At 43.7% G+C, this 17,289-nt stretch overlaps 1 protein-coding gene across 7 annotated transcripts in view; it reads right to left on the bottom strand.

Annotated features, from left to right (window-relative positions):
- Positions 1–17,289, bottom strand: part of nfixb (nuclear factor I/Xb) — a 141,014-nt gene that overhangs the window by 12,115 nt on the left and 111,610 nt on the right. For 5 of the 7 annotated variants that reach the window (XM_054606848.1, XM_054606849.1, XM_054606850.1 and 2 more), the window contains 6 exons: positions 17,076–17,150; positions 15,651–15,771; positions 14,460–14,590; positions 11,331–11,405; positions 5,470–5,598; positions 667–842 (listed from right to left, as the gene is read on the bottom strand). In XM_054606848.1, the coding sequence (XP_054462823.1) occupies positions 667–842; positions 5,470–5,598; positions 11,331–11,405; positions 14,460–14,590; positions 15,651–15,771; positions 17,076–17,150 (707 nt within the window). Of the gene's footprint in view, positions 1–666; positions 861–5,469; positions 5,599–11,330; positions 11,406–14,459; positions 14,591–15,650; positions 15,772–17,075; positions 17,151–17,289 lie in introns of all 7 variants that reach the window. The other 2 variants (XM_054606852.1, XM_054606853.1) reach the window with 2 other exon arrangements.

The raw sequence follows: 17,289 nt of genomic DNA, 5'->3' as shown, positions 1-17,289 counted from the left end.
ATGAAGCTTTTTTCCAAGGGTTTTCGATTCAGAAAGTGTAAGAGAGAAATTCAAAAACGTTGATCCATTTGTTCCATCAAATTCTGATCTATAAATTCATGCCAACATCAAGTTGCTTTTAAGGAGATCCGTTAAATTCTAACACCATAATTCATAAGAAAAAGTTAACTATTGAGGATCAATCAAGCCTGAATAAATTGATCAGAACCAGTTCTCCTCTCAGCTAACGTCACGACTAAAAAAAAAAAAAAAAAAAAAAAAAAAAAGAACTTGAACTTGAACAGATGAATGATTGGAAACATTGGACACTGGAATTTTATGAATTTGTAAACCAGATAAAAAGTATTTGAAATTTAGACTTTGTAAAAAATCCTCTGGAAATTTGAAAGAGGGAAAAGTCAAACATGGTTTTTTAGAGTAAAATATTTAAATGGTATAAATTCAATACTTTGTTTAATTTCACAATTAGGTTAATAGTTGCTTAAGAAAATTAAAATTATTATTGTGTCTTTTTTTTCTTCCCTTCCATACACATATTTTCCCACTAATATACTTTAATTGCCAACGCTTCGCACCCTATTACAACTAGTAAATCCAGCAATACTAATGCATAAATGGCACATTTTGAAAGCGATAGTAATTCCCCTCTGTGGCGGCAAGCCTTACCTGTCCGGCGGACTGCCCCGAGCCATCGGCACAGACAAACTGCACGAATTCCTTCAGGGGGTCCTGTCCAGGGTGGTGGTGGTAGCGGATGGTTGGGTGGGTGAAGTAGGGGCTAGACTGCTGGATGATGGAGGGAGACGGGAAGTGCAAGGCCGAAGCTGAAGCACGGGGACTCCCTGCCAACAGAGACATTTCTGTTAGAGGAACACAAGCGGAGAAGGATGCTGAGAGGCGGACTCGAACAACTGAAATCCTACACATTCTTACAGATGGGAGAGATGTGTTGAGTGATTAGCAAATGATAGCAACCATAACACATAAAACGGTAAAGTATAAATCTGGTTTCAAAATGTCGAACATGAAAAGAATGTTGTTTTTCCAATAGCAGCTGATTTGAAGTTAATAGCTTTTGTGGGCACTGCCCATAACGTTTTATGTTTTATCACTCCAATAAATCTATACAGCTTTATGGCGTAGAGATTAACACACACACACACACACACACATTGCATTCATATGTGCACAACCACAGAGACTACATAACGAGCCAACGCCACTCAGTCTCTCAAACAAGCAGACACTGCACACGCTCGAATGTGCACAAATTCAATCGACGCGAGCGCCGTATTTTGATGATCAGATTCGAAGCAGCTTGCGAATAGAAAAAGCACAAAGAGATCATTGAGCGCCGTCTTAAAATTAGCCGGCCTTAATGCCTGCATGCCTGTGTGCTGTTTCGAGGGTGTGATTCATCGGCGCTGATGCAATTTGGCATCCAGACGGTGAAGCCGTTTGTCATCCGACACATTTTGTTTCTATGACAGAACTAATCTGTGCGTTCACACCGTATATATCTAAATTGATGCTTTTCTGTTAGTACGCTTTGAACCCTCATATCTGTATGTATATATATATATATATATATATATATATATATATATGTGTGTGTGTGTGTGTGTGTGTGTGTGTAACGATAGGTGTGGGGATGCAGAATTTATCAGCATCCCCACGGCTAATAAGCTTATGGAAAAAAAGCATTCCCTTTTTTTTGCTTTACAAGAGAGTAAAATAGAGGAATTCGCCCCAAACAGAGCTGAATATACGTGTGAGGCGTGAGAGGGGAGCAGTTGGTTGAGCCCAGCGACCAACACAAAGCCCTCTCTGTCAGACCTATATCCATCACTAAATCTCCTTGATTTGTATTAGAAGCCTGTTCTCCTCTTTGCTGTGCCAGTCTGACACCCACCCCGTCCAATGTCAGGCCCCCCAGCTGCCCACGTTGGGCTGCCAACACTCTTTGGTTCTTGCATCTTATACATTGTGTGTGTGTGAGTGTACTTTATAAGAGTGCCAACCCCCCCCCCAAAAGACGAGGGGCCTATGCCTCTGAGCCCAGCAACACCTTGCTTCCATGCCAGGCTGCCTGCTTCCCCAGTGGAGCCGTCTCCCTGCTTCTATTAGTCCACTACTAATCCCATTAGAGAATGGGTGAAGGCCAAACACTCTAGGGGTATGGGGGCAGGTTGGGGTTGGGATGGGGTGTTGGAGGGGGGACAGGATAAGAGGGAATCCCTACACCCCCTACCTACTTTGCTCTCACCCTAGAGGAGAAGTTCCCAACCGTTTTTTTGTACCCCCACAGCCCTGTCAGATGAACTCCATTACCCCTTCTACAACACCAACCACCATTCTCCAAACAGGTTTATTTGAATTGACTTTAAACGCTATTAATACTATTGATTATACTGTCTAAAAAGGCATTATAATAATTATTCCAACCAGTTATCCATCACTTACATCTAACTATTCCAACGGTTTATCCGCTAACTATTTCAACCCTTTTATCCATCACTTATTATATCATCACTTAACTATTCCAACAGTTTATCCATTGATTTTAGCTAACTATTTCAACTGTTTATCAATTTGTATTTTAGCTATTTCAACTCTGTAGCTATTACTTATAGCTAACTATTCCAACAGTTTATCCATTCCTTTTAGCTTGCTACTCCAGCCATTTATAAACATTTTCTAGCTAGCTCTTCATACTTCTCTGCTTGCTTTCCAACTAGGTTTCACACACTTTCATCTCAACAAGTAGTGTTCAGGTGACTTACTACAGTATGTAGATGTATTAGAGTGGCACAGTGGGTAGCACTGCCACCTCACTCTCAGCATTTCTGTTTGGGTTTGTATATTCAGTGTGGGCTTTCTCCATGTGCTTAGGTCGTTAAATTGCCCAGTATGTGTAGACGTAAACATGAGTGGTTGTCCGTCTCTACTCCTCAGCCCTTTGATTGACTGGTGGCCTGGAGGGACAAACCCTACCAAAACCACTGAGAGCAGCAAAGCCCTAGCGCACTCCTCAACTCCACTTCGCCAACTTCTTAATCCTCTTGGATCGTGTCTTCCACACAGAAGAACAACAACGCTGATGATGTGGTAGGCAGTTTCACGCTAGCGCAGGAACAGTTCCAGCTTGTGCACCAAGTTAGTGTAAAAAGAAACAAATCAAAACTGTATAAATTACAGCTTCTGGCCACAACAAGGATGGGATATTGTGTATGTGTGTGCACGTCCGCGTGAACATGTGTACGAGTGTGTTTGTGGAGATTGCCTTTGCTGTAGCTACATCTCAAGGGGCAAAGGGTCTGTCAACAACCACGGAGGAAGGTTTAATAGCACGGCGGTCAACCTCATCGCTTCACATCTGCTTGCTAGCTTAAAGCCTTTGATGGAACCTAGCTACAGAACTACAGCACATGGGTAATTATCTCCAGTGAGCTCCTTCACTGGGTGAATTCACAGTTGGGAACTCTGCAAAAAGAAGAGGAAGTCCCATTTTTCGATCTGTGCCATGGTGATAAAATGAAGAGTGATGATTTATTGTCGGAGCTCCTGGCTCTGTTTGATAGCTGATATTATCAGGAGATGCTTGTTTCAGCCTGGTGGAAGATCAGCAGGTTCACACTGGTTCTGCCCTTGCCAGTGTGAATAAAAATATGTGCTCACCCACATTGAAATCAATTTGTTCACACTGTGTGAGGAAAATCAAGTCACTAAGAATTTGGAAAGATGCAGTAAAAGAAATATAGGAAAAAAGATAGGGATCAGTGAAGAACCAACTGTTCTGTATTAGTAACACCGTAAAACAAGATTTTGAGACAGGGACCCAATAAGATGGGGTCTCAAGACCCACTTTATGGGCCAGATAAAGTCAGTCGATATTGTGCTTTAGTGGTCCACACTTACATATTCCCAAGCAAAAGTAAAGTTCATGTAATTACCACAAACCAACTGCCCTACAGGCAGTAAACCTGGATATCTGGAGTCTCAGGCAGCTTCTCCACTTCGCCTGGTTGGTTATCCAGCCTTATTAAGACCCACGCTGAGATTTGAGGCCAAAGTGATGTGGTATCGTACTTCCATAAAGATGGGGGATTCACGAGTCAAGAAATGATCACAACCAAAGCAGGAGAAGCCGAGATATGTTGACTTCTAGTCTATCTTCAGTTGTGAATCAAGTTAAAAAAAAGCTGTGTCCTACTTTTCCAATAACTCAACACATTAGTGCTCCTCCGTGAACCTTTTCAAACTCCACCTTCGAGTTTGTAACACAGGCTTAATGTTAAAAATGACGATATAACCTTGATGACATCATCAGGGTTATTCTTTTTACTTTGGAAAACTTTCTTTAGGGCAACATTAGACATTACATTACATTACAGTCATTTAGCAGACGCTTTTATCCAAAGCGACTTACAGTCAGTAGTATATTACACATCATTCACCCATTCACACACTGATGACAGGCTACCATGCAAGGTGCCACCATCAGACTCTAACTAACATTCATCATCCAGTCCACACCGATGGAAAAGCCTTCAGGAGCAACTTGGGGTTAAGTGTCTTGCCCAAGGACACATCGACTGCCGAAGCCGGGTATCGAACCACCGACCCTCTGATTGGAGAACTACCTTACTCTCCACTACGCCACAGCCGCCCACTTTAGACCTTTTTCACTGTAAACAAAATGTGTAAGACTTATGCCCCTTTAGTTGCAGGTGTAGGGTACTAAAGTGGTACAATTTATACAATTTTCAACTTTTTCACTCAGAAATTCGACCAAAATTCGAAATTTAAAGATGCTGGTCAACTTTTTTGCAATTGTTAAATATTTAAAATCTTGTGAAATGTACATAAAATAACATATCTTAACTTGTTTTGATAATAAATATTTCATTTGAAGTTGGTTTGTTGCATTTGAGGCAACTTTTACAAGAACTACAAGAAATATTGTTAAAACAAATGTAAATGGTCATAAAACATGACAAGGTAATCCAGGAGTCAATGAGTAAACTTGAATCACGAACGTGAAGTATAATTTACAAACAAAATAAGAGCATGAAAGCATTACAATCAGCTGATATTTTTGCAATTGAGGACAGAATAGGCAGCAGCAAACCCCTCTGGTCCCGTTCTACCACTCTAATAATAATAATAAGAAGAAGAAAGTCTATTTAGATATTTAGAGAAGTTCCACCACCAGACAGACCCACAAAAGACACCACACCCAGATTCCCCTAGGAGCTCCATCACCAGCTTGACCTGCACCCTACCAGGTCAGAATTCCAAGCCCCTCATCTCCCAAAGACACTGCTTCCACCTCAGCGCTGGGGGAGGGGGCCCTGAAGAAGTGGTTTGGGGTGGGTAGGAGGAGATGGTGAGGGGGAGGTGGGGGGAGAGGAAGGAGTGGGGAGGTGGGGGCGATCAGGGTGGGATCTGGAGCTGGGTTGGTCTCACCTGGTCTCACTCCCGCCAGCATTGGCAGTGGGTGGTGGGTGAACGCCATGCGGGGGGACCTCGTCTGGGAGGACAGGGCGCTGAAATCGAATTTCCCCGGCTTCTTAAGAGAACCAGGCGATGAGAGTCCTGGCAAAGAGGGGATCAACAAAATGGCAGAACAGAGACGAGGTTTTAATCAAACATGCCTGTTTTTTATTTAGGTTTTAAATTTTTTTTTACTTCGACTTCTTTACTCTTTAAAAATAAATAAATCACTTTTTAAATTTGATTGCAAGAATCTAATGATTATGATTAAAATCAATGGATTGATCGATCGAGTCATTCATTGATTTGTTGATTGGCTTAACATAGAGATGGGTTCTCACAATCCGTCTGTCCAATACTCTATGTTTGTGCGTACAGTCGGCGGGCTGTACCATGTCCGTCAGATTAAGGGGGATAGGGGGAGCGGGGTTTGAGGGTCCGGGGGTAAAGGCCGTGTTTTGAAGCAGCAGGGTGGTTCAGAGCAAAGGGAGGTGACGGGAGAGAGGGTGGGGGCTAGAGGCAACAGTGTCGAGAGAGAGAGAGAGAGAGAGAGAGAGAGGAGAGCCGGGAAATGCTATGGCGGTCCAACTATGGTCACCAATGGAGCGTCTGAACAAAACCCAGCAAAGCCCTACTGGTTTCTTCTTTGAGATCCGTATCATCCAAACTGCCTCGGTAGAATGAACGGGATCCCTGATGGCCTTGTATCTGGGGTAGACTGTGTGTTTCAAGCCCCAGACGGCGTGAGCAACGCGGCTACGCATAGCTGCGGAGGAGCACGCCAAAATCCACATCAGTGGCTCTTCTGATGTGGCGCCCTTCTGCCATATCTGTCGGCCAGGTATTTTATGTTACTGCCTTAAGTTAAGACGCACAGTATTTCATAAAGGACCGCTTAAACTCACACTCACACACACACACACACACACACACACACACACACACACACACACACACACACACACACACACACACACACACACACAGAAGTTCAGGCTGGGTGGTGAGGGTCGGGCAAACCGCCAGCGAACGCTCAATGGGTAGAGAGAGCGGCAGGAAGAAGATGGAGGAGCGGTAACGGCTCGGCCGACACACACAGACAAACACATTAAAGTGTCCCCCCCTTATGTCTATAAATGTCAGGGTTTGAGGCTGAAGGGCTGCATGACATATCCCTGAGTTTGGTTCAAAACGGGCTCGCTAAGTACAGGCCGGCGCTCGCCAGCGTACCAGAAACATGGCCAAAAAGTGTGAGAGCCGCAGAGCAAAAAAAAGGGAGGTTCTGTGATCAAGGCCTCATGTGGTGGGCACTGAGGGGAATTTATTTTGATGTATGGGGATCCAAAGGCACCATTTAAGACTTTTCAGGGTTTGAGGAGCAGCGCCAAGCGGCGTATCTGACCTCTGACGGGGACCGCAATGTTGAATATACGCTGAAATAAAAACCCTGGTTAGAGCAATCCATAAAACAGGCCAATGACGAGGAAGTGAGAGTAGAGAAAAGGACATCGGCGTGGACACACAGACCGCCGTTGCTTTTCCTCAAACTTGCCCCACATTTTGTTGCAAGAATACAGTGATAAACAACCTTGGCGAGTGAAAAAGCCCCCATAAAGTACTAAACGACACAATATTCACACATATAAAAACAAACGCACTCGAATAAAGACGTGGGTAATTTGGACATGGCCCGGGGAGACGTGAAAATAGGTTTTACGAGCGAGGCTTATAAAGTCGCTGGGAGCAGATTTCTGAAAAGCTTTTTATTTCAATGCCACACCGGGAAATGTTTTTATCACTATTTACCCACAATGCTCATAGGGCGCAGCTGTGCGACGGTGTGTGGGCATCGACAAGTATATAAAAAAAAAAGGTGGGCTCCACCACTTATGTTCAAGCGAGGCGCATCATGTGACTCTGCACGTAGGTGGAAGGAACGGATACAATGAGGAGGGTGAGATTAATATATTCACGGGTTGAATTCTGGAAAAAAAAAAAAAAAAAAAAAAAAGCCAGTGTGAAGACAGAAGGGCACAAGATGCTTTTGAACCAATTTTACAGCGAGAGGAAAATAAGGCTGTCATTGTTGTTCATGTTTGGCTCTAATTGTGCGTGTATTTAATTAGGAAGATAACAAGATATATGGCCAAGTCGGAAAAAAATAAAAAGTGGAGTAGAGGAACAGATGAACACTCTAAAAAGGGTTCATAAAAAGATCCAGAAGATAAAAAGAGTAATCTGTCGCTTCAGTCAGCAGAACTTTTGAAGCGTAGGCTTGTCATCCAGCTGGCTCTGATAGTTTACTTCCGATGGTTGCCTGGTGATATATACACCAACCAATCGATTTACTGCACAGCTACTAGTGTTAGATGTAACCAGATGCTCAACTTAAAGCTGCTACAATAGATGTTTTCACATTAATGAAGGATCACATTACTTCTTGTTACCATTTTACAAACCTTGATAGCTTTGTTTATCTCGCTTTTTGGCCCTTAACCTTTCTGTTGTGATTCACTCTCACGGCTCTCATCAGCGTCGTTTCAGACGCTGATTCGTGCTACGCGTCTGCTGGACGTGTAAAATAGGGAGTCAAAGTCCTTCATTCAACATTTTACTTTAATAAACTACTAGTCAGAATCATATTATTGCATCATAATTGTTAAATGTGGACGCATTAACATGTAATCAGCATTTTATTACTATATTTGTATGTAAATATTTAATCGTTTAAGTAGATATATAGTATACAAGCACAATACTTGCTACTGACGTGGAGTTGAAGTATAAAGTAGCATTAAATAGAAATGATCAAGACCACAAAAATGTACTATGGAGCACTGCTACTTCTGGTTCAGTGAGTATGACTGGATAAAACCTGTGATTTATTCAGGAAAAAGTAATAAGCTAGCTATCTAAGGAGCTTTGGCAAGTCCGATATGTTTCTCAAATCAGAGCTTTGAGACAGACAGTTATTTGCAAGTGATCAGATCGAATTTCTGTAAAGACATCACCAATCTGCATGGGTTGCTGTGGCAGCGACGTGGGTGTCTGTAACTATGTATCTGCACTGGTGAAACTGCTTTCCAATGCAAAAGCATGGGAAATGAAGGTCCATCATTTTGTCACCCAAAGAACCACTCTGTCCATGGACTGTTGTCCTCCTCCATCATAGTCGTGTGCTGCTTTGCAAGTGAGGCAAAAAAAATCTTTGCAATCCGACTTAAACATTTAGAGCGTCCGGACCGACACATCTGTAGAAATCTGATTGGAAGTGCATTCTAAACCAGCTCTCAATCAAATTTAATGTTTGTTTTTTTTTGGCTTTCCAGACTTTCTTTAAATCATCTGTATGTGCCAAAGAAACTGATTGGAGTGGCAGTCTGGACAAGGACTTTGAGTTCAACAGTGCTATCTTACAATTTATGGCTCTCGTACATTTTTACACAACAAATTGAGTGTCAGGGTTAAAATAATTTCAACTGGCACTTTGGATTCCTTCCTCACTCAAGACTATTAAAAACGGACAAGCCGCACCCGAAACATGCCATGGATTCACCCCACCGCTCCAACCAAGCCCGCTTGGCTCCGCTTTCTCTGTGGTACATATAGGGAAGATTGCGTGCCACCGCCGTGCAAGTTCAATTATAACCAGCTCATTATGCATAAAACAGCCTTTAAATTATACATATTGTTTTTTTAGTCTCTGCGATTTCCCCCTAATTAGCCTGCGTCTTTGCCGACATATCTGGTGCCGCATGGCGTCTCGTTGAGGAGCGGCAAACGAGGCCCAGATGCCCAGTGAAAGCTTTGTCTGATAGAGCTAACAGAAGTTACTCTGATCTCTCCCTTAATCTGTGTGGGTGTGTGTGTGTGTGTGTGTGTGTGTGTGTGTGTGTGTGTGTGTGTGTGTGTGTGTGTGTGTGTGTGTGTGTGTTAGAGTCCACGTCCACACACACTCGCACACACACAGTTGTTTGTTCTACATTATTTCTATGTCCTGCTCCTGGCACGCTGCGCAAGCAGACTGGCGGCCAATTGCTCCCATGACCCTCTAGTCTTGCCGCGCTAACAAGCTGGCGACCACACAAGCCCCTCCCGCCCCTATAACTGTCAGAGAACTGGTCCGGTAGCATTTGCACCAGCACACACACACTGAAGAGAGAGAGAGAGATAGAAGAAAGATAGAGAGAGAGAAAAGAAGCTCACACACTCGTCATTCAGGTGAGGCAGAAACAATGTTCATGAACAGAGTCGCGTCCCTCATTAACGCCCTCACACATCGTTAGCGCTCGTAAACACCAAGGTAAGAGGGAGGACACCTTAGCAACACCGCTACCACACAGACACACACACACACACACACACACACACACACACACACACACACACACACACACACACACACACACACACACACACACACACAAAACTGTTTTTTAAAGCCCACAACACCAAATAATTAGCTGGAATTCACTGTCAATATCCACCCCCACCACAGCAGGGTTTCCCACCCCTGAGCAGCAGGAGCATGCAGGCAGGAGGAGAGGACGGAGGAGAGGACGGAGGAGCAGAGCAGAGCGGGAAGCAGCGTGCTCGATGATGAATTACATGATCACCTGTGATGCCCTCTGAGCTTTCTCATTCAGGTAGAGGATCACCTCCGGAGCGGGGAGGAGGCCGGGAGGCCCTCCCTCCTTTTTCCTCCCTCCCCTCCTCCGCCCCCTCCTCTCCATCTTCTCATCTCTCACTCCCAACACCAGCACCACCATCACCGGAACAGATGTCTGCTGTAACCCAGTAGCTCCCTTTTCACTGTAGACACATGGAGGCGCCATCTGGAGCGGAACGCCGCTCCTCTCCAGATTGCGAGAGTGTGTGTGTGTTTTGACGTGTGTGCGGATGTAAATCAGAGAGAGAGAGAGAGAGAGAGAGAGAGCTGAAATGTGTGTGTGTGTGTCGTTTGTAAATGTGCATTTCCAGTGAGTAAGCATGTCTCGGAGACAGAAGGTGCCTCGTGTGTCGATGACACACCTGAGCGCCTTCGGTCGTGTTTGTTTGGGTCGTGTGTTGTTGTTTTTTTGGTCGCGTCAGGCCCACGGCAGGTAGGACGCCATTCAGCAGCTCCGTCTTAACAACCGGCTGCGTGAAGCAGCTAACGCTCGGAACTCGACAAACCCCTCATTCACAAACGCACGCACACGCACACGCACAGACACAGAAACACACACCTCCTCTGTGTCTTTCATCACTTTCTCTCTCTCAGGGCTCGACAACAACATTGCAACACCCAGAGCACTTAGCCGAATGCTGCTGACAAATTCACACCGCCTTGGAAAAACTGTTTGTATGCATGTGGTGTGTGACAACAATGTGGTTTTTGGGGGATATGATAATGCACATAATTACACATTGAAAATACAGTGGATTGTTTGTCAGACATTTGTTCTTTTTTTCTGGATGCACCAGGGATGTCTGATTTCGTCCACAGATTTACAACAACATCTCTGAGGCAGACAGGCGGTGAATGTTATGGAGCTACTGGGCTACCAAAAGGCTTTGGTCAACCCACAGCGGACAACAGCAGACATCTGGCAGGAACAACCCCACCCAGCGGCCAGCGTAGCCAGAGAACAAGACACAAGAGAAGAAGAAGAAGAAGAGGAGGAGGAGGAGGAGGAGGAGAAAGGACGAATGGGAGATGCAGAACAGCTCACAGGAAGTGCAAACAGACTTTGAAGATACAAAAAGACAAGGTGTATACAAGTTGAGGGTAGTGTGAGCTTAGGGAGAGCATGTATACATGTACACAATATAAGGTTTAATGTTGTTCTAACCATGGTAAGGAAACTGCACTCCATCGCTCTCATGCTTAATCTTCCTCTCCTGCACACTGGCCAAATGGTGTTGCACTGAAAGGCCAAACAGGGGAGAAGGGAAGAGTTAACAATGGAGGAGAGAAAAAAGACAGAGAAAGACATGGAAAGAATGAGAGGGGGAGAGAGGGAGAGAGAGAACGATGGTTAAATAACGGGCAACAGGGGGATTACTAATGTTATAGAGTGCAGCAAGTGTCTATAAAATAGTTACATCATTACTGCTTGCGGTATTTAAATGGCAGCATGTGAGTGGGAGTGACGGTTAGAAATGGGAGAATACATGAGAACTTTAGCGATTTAGCAGAATCAAATACCGAACCCAAGATATATACATTAAGTTGATTTGAAATACATTTGACATGGTATGCATCATGGTGGTTAAAAATGCTTTAAACCCAAGGCTGCTCTGCTGTTTGGGAGGTAACTCAGTTGCTTTTTTTCACCGATAGGTAGATGAATTGATTGATACCACTGTCATGACTGTACGGTTATATATGAAGCTACAGCCATAAGTTGGTTAGCTTAATGTTAGCTTAGCACAAAGACTGATAACAGGGGGAAATTGCTGGCCTGGCCCTGTTTGAAGTAAAAAAAAAAAAAAAAAAAAACTACCGGTACAGTACCTCTAAACTCACTAATTAAGATGTCCAAACACTTTAATCTGTACAAAACCCACAGTGTAAATACAACAATTTTTGGTTTACTGCTGGAGCCAGAGGCCGGTTAGCTTAGCACAAGGACTAGAAGCGCTGCTATGACATTGTTTCGAAACCTCAATAATCCCCCAAATTTCCCCGGTTAACGAAAGCTCATTTTTCCTACAGCCCGTGACCCCGAAAATAACCACCCGATGTTCCAAAGGCCCATGACGTCATTGGACCTCCCAGTTTATTTTTCTCATTCCAGCAAGGGCATGACCCGCCCTACTCTGCCTCTGATTTGCTTACCCTGATATTCTTACCATCACCTAATCAACCCCACTCCTTATGACTCAACCTAACCAACCCAATCAAATAAAGGCAACGATTACAAGCAAATCAGAGACAGAGTAGGGCGGGTCATGTCTTCGCCATCTTAGGAAAAAAAAAACAGGAAGGAAAGATGACGTCATTCTGATGACGTTATTCTATGAAGGAAGAGTTTTTTGTTTTTTTTAAGCAATGGGCCTTCAGAACAATGGGTGTTGATTTAAGGGTAGCGGGCTGGAGGACACATGGGCTTTGGTAAATGGGACATTTGTCAAACTCTTGGGTTTTTTAGAATAATGGGCCGTCAGAACAAACTGCTAGCCTGGCTAGAACGTTATACCGTATTTGTTTTATTGATACAAAAACTAAAGCTTTAATACTACATGTAGGTTAGTCGTTTCCCCATGTCCAGTCGTTGCTAATCTAAGCTAAGATAACCATCCGCCGGCTGTAGCTTCATAGTTACTGTACTTAGTGGTATCAACTTCCCATCTAATTCTTGGCAAGAAAATGTCTAATACATATAATATGATAAAAAAAGATCCCACCACTCTAGCCTGTCATAGTTTTTTTAAAAGAGCTTATGTCTAAGACTTAAGAAAATAAAACACAAAAGGGGTTTGTACAAACAGAGTGATGAGAGTGATCTGTGTTTTATCTACAGTATGTGGATTTGACATTCTCAGACACACAAACACACACAGTCCACAATGTGAACTCTATGATTGTAAGCGCTAACGCCATAACAACTAACTCATCAAAATGTATCCATCCCTGACACTCTACACAGTGACAAGCCAGACAACAAACACGAGGATTAAATAGTTAAATGCATTAAGTCATTCTTCTGATCAATGGGTCACTTCAGTCTAGTAAACATGCAGATAGTTCAGGCTTTATTTGCAGAGGTTTGGAGATGTGGGTCAATGAGACTTGTGCCTCCACCCCAGAACAGCAGAGGTGTGGTCGGTGTTCGTTTCAAAACTTAATACTGGAAAAACTTGATGGTACCGTCTCGTTTGAGAAACAATGTCCAGGCCACTCAGGATAACCCGCAGACCTCACTAGCGCAGACTTTACAGGTCTTTTTAAGGTTTGAAAATAGTCCCCAATGAAAATGATTCTAAAATAACAGACATTTTAGGACTCTGTCTAAAAATAAGTGGGATATTGTCTCAAGATAGACAGTTTTTCAAATGTTGTGTTTGGCGTTTCACCACAAATGATATTTCCCCTCACTTTCATTGTGCTAGGTTGGTATTAGAAGTTTTAACTCTGCAAATAAAACCAAAACCCTCTGCATGCCCACTAGGAAAACAGAGGAAATATAGTTTTTTGGGGTAAGCTGGCCCTTTAAGTCCCTGCTGCGTGAGATAAAGACTGTAAAACTGGCATAATGGTGGTCCTTCTACCTCAAACAGGTCTGTTCTGCTCGATGGGAAAGGGTGTGCAAAGTTGTAAGTAGAGGTTGTGAATTGAGGAGGGTGAGATAGAGAGTTGGCATGATGAGGGGGGGTCAAGGGGCATGGAGGAGGGAAGGAGGTGAGCTGTGGCTTCTGGTCCATTTCAAGTCAGTTAGTGTCAAATTTATACCTCGGAAAATTTGTAATAAACGCCCTGAAAACCAATTTTCTCAATCAGCCTGTTACTGTTGTCTTTCTAGTCATGAATATTTGAAAAGAATAGTTCAAGATCTTGGGAAATATACTTATTTGCTTAGAGAGAAAGAATAAGACTGATACCACTCTCACATCTGTAAAGCTGGTTAGCTTAGCTTACCGTAAGACTGGAAACAGGGGGAAAGATTTTGTCCCCTTTGGAGCTAGGTTAACGGTTCCCAGTCTTTGTGCTAAGCTAAGCGGTTGCTGAAATAGGATATTTCCCAAAATTTCAAACTATTTCTAACTAGTTTTCAGGGGCTTTAAAATGTGATGTAAAGCTGCTGTAAGTCTGTAAAAACACTAGAGGAGCTGCTTTTTTTGCAGCCTCCATCGAAGCATTATTTTATTTTTTAACCAGGTATTACACATCAAAAATTCGAATCAAATAATCTGAATTGATTTGGACCTCAGCCCATCTCCAGGGAAAGCATGCAGGGCGTGATGGGGGGGTTATATACCTGCATCCACGTCATTGGGCCAACCGCTGGACTGGGAGCTGCTGCCCGCCGCTGGGGAGCGTCCCGAGTAGAAGACATCGTCCACCGGGCTCTCCATCTCGCTGTCGTCAATGGACTTGCGCTTGTTGGAGCTGAGAGAGAAAAAGGAGGAGGAGGTTTGTTAGGTTCTTGAAGAAGAGGGAGAAAAAGGGAGTAAGAGGGATGTCTTTTTTGTGGGGTTTAATAACATTGTTTTTTTTTCTTATGTCAGGCTGGTTTCTAACTGGAACAAACAGGCACTGCTTAAGGATATTTTGGGTCTCTAGTGAATGCATGCATATCATTCGGGGGACATTTAAGGACAATATATGGGGGAGGAACTTTCCCCGTAGTCAGGCGTGTGTCTGCATGAAATCAAGTAGTAAAAAAAAATAAAAACGTCACAGCTTCCCTTCGATGTTTTGTTGTCACATTACGGTTTAGCCAAAGGGGACAAAGCAGCACAACTGGAGAGACAGCGAGACAAACATGAGGCCAGAGTTTATTTGGCGTGCTAGGAGCCAAGCACGGAAACGTGCATGTGACGCTGGATCGCATTTGTGCGTGCGTTAGCAGATTCCTACCGACTCTTACATCTGTGACCGATAAAATGGTGGTGGTGGTGGTGGTGGTGTGTGTGTGTGTGGGGGGGGCATACGTTTCAGCGTTTCTATACGGCAATCCAACAACGTTTAACTGTGCGTTTGACGCTCGTGTGCATATCTGTGTGACATGCGTGTTTTTGGTGTGTCTTTTGTGCGTGTGCGCCGCCGCCTGTGTTACATTAGTATCAAGGGAGACATTCTGTAATGAGTGCGACTACCTCCGTGGGAGACTTGCATAAAGCTCCATTTCAGTCCTGCAGCGGGAGACGGGCAGAGAGAAAGAGAAGGACGACAGAGGGGAATGACGGGAGACAAAAGACACAAACAGAGAGACGGACAGATTGGCGGAGGGGAAAAAATGAGAGGGGACGAGAAGGATTAGCAGTGAAGGAGGGAAGAAAAAGGGGAGAAAGAGAGAAAGACAACAATCAAAAAGCAGAGAAAGCTAAGCATAAAGAACACGGCAGCGTTAAGAGGTTATAGGAGAAGTGAAGAATATTAGTAGAGGAGGACAAAAAAATACATTTTGAGTTTGTTTGTATGTGTGTGTGTGTGTGTGTGTGTGTACCTGGTGGAGGGGGTGGAGGTGATGGAGCGCCGTCCCAGGGTCACCTGGTTGATGTTATAGTATCCGGGGCTGTCCAGGTCGGCCAGGGAGAAGTTGGGGCCGGTCGCCGTTGCCACCGGAGCTGAGGAATGCACACACGCACACGCACACACACACACACACACACACACACACGTACACACACACACACACACACACACACACACACACGTACACGCGCACACACACACGATATAGGATTTTATTGCCGAATGCAAATCAAACCCTCACAGTAGAGTTGATCCCGGTGAAACTTTCTATTATCAGGATAGTCATGACTATCCTCACAAGAGTGACTTGAAAAAGATGTGTAGCTCGCTATCATGGTCGAGAATGGAGAGATCGAGCTCGATTGAAGAAATACAGGAATTGACATGTCATTAAGAAAGAGCAGACTCACAAAATGTATTTATTTGAATAAAAAAAATAAAAATTAACTTTAACTATGCAGGGGGAGCTAATAATTTACACTTACCCTATAAGTGTTTGTTTTTCACCCTGTCCTGTCTGAGATGCAGTAAAAGTATGTATATTTTTAACTATATATTAAAGTTATAGTGATTCCAATGCATATAGTTTAAGTGCATATTCTAAGCATATTTTGATGATAATCGGGATAATATTGTGAATCATAATTTTTTGGCCGAGATAATCGAGAAATGCCTAGTTTTGAGTAAAATATGAAACTTGACGCATGTGTTCATGCTCCACTCAGGATGAATTTCTGGACTTTGGTGATCCGTTGACTTTTGTTTCCTGCCACCAGACTGCTCCTGATGATGGAACAAAAAGCTCAAAAGCTCTTATCTTTCTTTTTTGGACAGTCACCTCTTTCAAATGTTAAATATCAGCGGGGCTCCTACCATTACTCAACGCCTTCTAACTTCCCTAGTTTGCATGTGGCATCTCGTTTGGTTTCTATTGAAGATGTCGAACTTTAAAATAAACAGGTCCAATATATATAGTTAAATGAAAGAAAAAAGCGGTGACTGACAACAGCTGGCCACTGTAACTTCTAGCAAATGTAATTTAAAGAGGAATAAATAGTAATTTGTTGGTAACTATTTTCATCTGCAGATGAAAACACAGTTAGTGCTCTGGTGAATATTTCCAGGAGCAGCAGGACAGTGTATGTGGGACTGAGACAAAATAAACTCCAGTGTGTTTTTGTGCATTGGTAAAATAAAAAATAAAAACAATATGAAAAACATTGAATAACACCAGCCTTATGCTTTAAACGCCTCTTGGTGTAGGAGGGATGCTGCTATGTGTGATTTTCACCATTAAGGTGTTACAAGAGAGCGACCATATGAAGTGTACGAGGAATGACAGGGCGAGTGTGTCTGCGTGGAGACGGACGGGGGGGAAATTATAGCCGTGACTCACTCTGCGACACGCGGACCAGCTCGGCTACGTTCCACACCCCAGAAGTCACAAAGCAGTCCTGGAAACTCAAGTGGCCTGGGAAGAAGAGAGAGGGAAAGAGGAGTGTGTGAGAGAGCCGACTGCATGTACTAAACATAAAGGAAATTACATATGGACACGGATCAGCATACACACACACACACACACACACACACACACACACACACACACACAC

Source organism: Anoplopoma fimbria, chromosome 11 (genome assembly GCF_027596085.1).
Source record: "Anoplopoma fimbria isolate UVic2021 breed Golden Eagle Sablefish chromosome 11, Afim_UVic_2022, whole genome shotgun sequence".
Classification (NCBI taxonomy): Eukaryota; Metazoa; Chordata; class Actinopteri; order Perciformes; family Anoplopomatidae; genus Anoplopoma; species Anoplopoma fimbria.
This window is presented reverse-complemented; position numbering and strand designations above follow the sequence as displayed.